We start from the raw sequence: 1,270 nt of genomic DNA, 5'->3' as shown, positions 1-1,270 counted from the left end.
GGGGTCGGACTTGAAGATCTGCAAGGTCCCTTCCGACCCTACTTCTATGATTCTATGATATGGTAATAAGAAAAGCTCAAGCATAAGAACTAGGCTTACTAAGAAGCTGTTTATTATACAACACAATCTTCTCAAACAGAGATATGTAATGGCTAGTACTACATAGCATGTGCTGTGGTGTTTAAGTCTAAAAATCTCTAATGATAAACTGTCATAATTGCAACCAGTATTGCCTGTAGGACAAGGACAAACTGGATTAGGTATCTGGTAAGTACTTTGGAATTATTTATTTCTTCATATGGCAAAGGCAATTATTCTTTAAGAAGTGCTCATATTTCCAAGAGAAGCATTTAAAACATGATAATAAGAAGCTCCATTTCCTTTTCTCAAAGATGACTAGAAAAGAACCTTTGGCAACATTTGGTTGTAATATAAAAAAATTTCACTATTAAAAGAAAGTGTTTTCAAAAATACATTTTGACATGAAATGCTATTGCATTTTTAAAAATGAGTTCATTACTGTTTGTTAACAAGTAGAGGGAACATTCATTTTTGAAACACTAGGAGACAACAAAACCAAAAACTTATCACCAATATGCTCATCAGCATGATTAATACCATGACCATGCACTGATTTTGGAACTACTTATCAGACTGCTGGAAAAACAGTTGGAACATATACAAATATTTTGCAACAGAATTCCCTGCAGTACCCCCAAATAAATTCATTTTTTAAGAAAGGGAGGCAAAGAAATTCAGGTATACCAAATTTTGATATCTTAAGTATTACTGGTAAGAGGCAACTTTCTTACATACAATAAAACATAGTATTTTTTGCATACAGTAAAAGGTTAACTTTTCAATGTGTATTTCCAATTCATACCAACCTTATAAGAACACTCAAAGCACCCAGTGGGGTAATTAAGGTTGCAGGTGCAAAGGCATATGCAGCGAAGTTTGCAGCTTCTCCTATTCCCACTAAAAAGACAGAATATTTGTAGAAAAATAGAAAGCATGGTTATAAGTATTAAGTGATGGACAATACAAGTAAAAGAATTTCTTATTACTTAAACTACTACTCAAATGGTGAATTTAAAGTTACATTTACTATTCTTAGAATTACTAAGAACTACTTCTGGATAACCAAAATAAAGACAGTATAAAAAGTTAAACATACAGGAAAAGGCCATTTTCAAAGTATTGCATCAGTATATTAAGATGCAACAGTAATGGTAGCAGTGGAGAGAAACCATTCATGGTATATCCATCA

The 1,270-nt window shown here is 32.5% G+C and overlaps 1 protein-coding gene across 1 annotated transcript in view; it reads right to left on the bottom strand.

Moving 5' to 3' along the window:
* Positions 1 to 1,270, bottom strand: part of NIPAL1 (NIPA like domain containing 1) — a 31,007-nt gene that overhangs the window by 18,288 nt on the left and 11,449 nt on the right. Inside the window, exon 4 of the mRNA XM_019526638.1 lies at positions 888 to 978. Within this exon, the coding sequence (XP_019382183.1) occupies positions 888 to 978 (91 nt within the window). The remainder of the gene's footprint in view (positions 1 to 887; positions 979 to 1,270) is intronic.

Source organism: Gavialis gangeticus, unplaced genomic scaffold, assembly GCF_001723915.1.
Source record: "Gavialis gangeticus isolate Ggan-Ray unplaced genomic scaffold, GavGan_comp1, whole genome shotgun sequence".
Taxonomy (NCBI): Eukaryota; Metazoa; Chordata; order Crocodylia; family Gavialidae; genus Gavialis; species Gavialis gangeticus.
The sequence above is the reverse complement of the archived record's forward strand: the minus strand, read 5'-3'. Positions and strand labels throughout refer to the sequence as shown.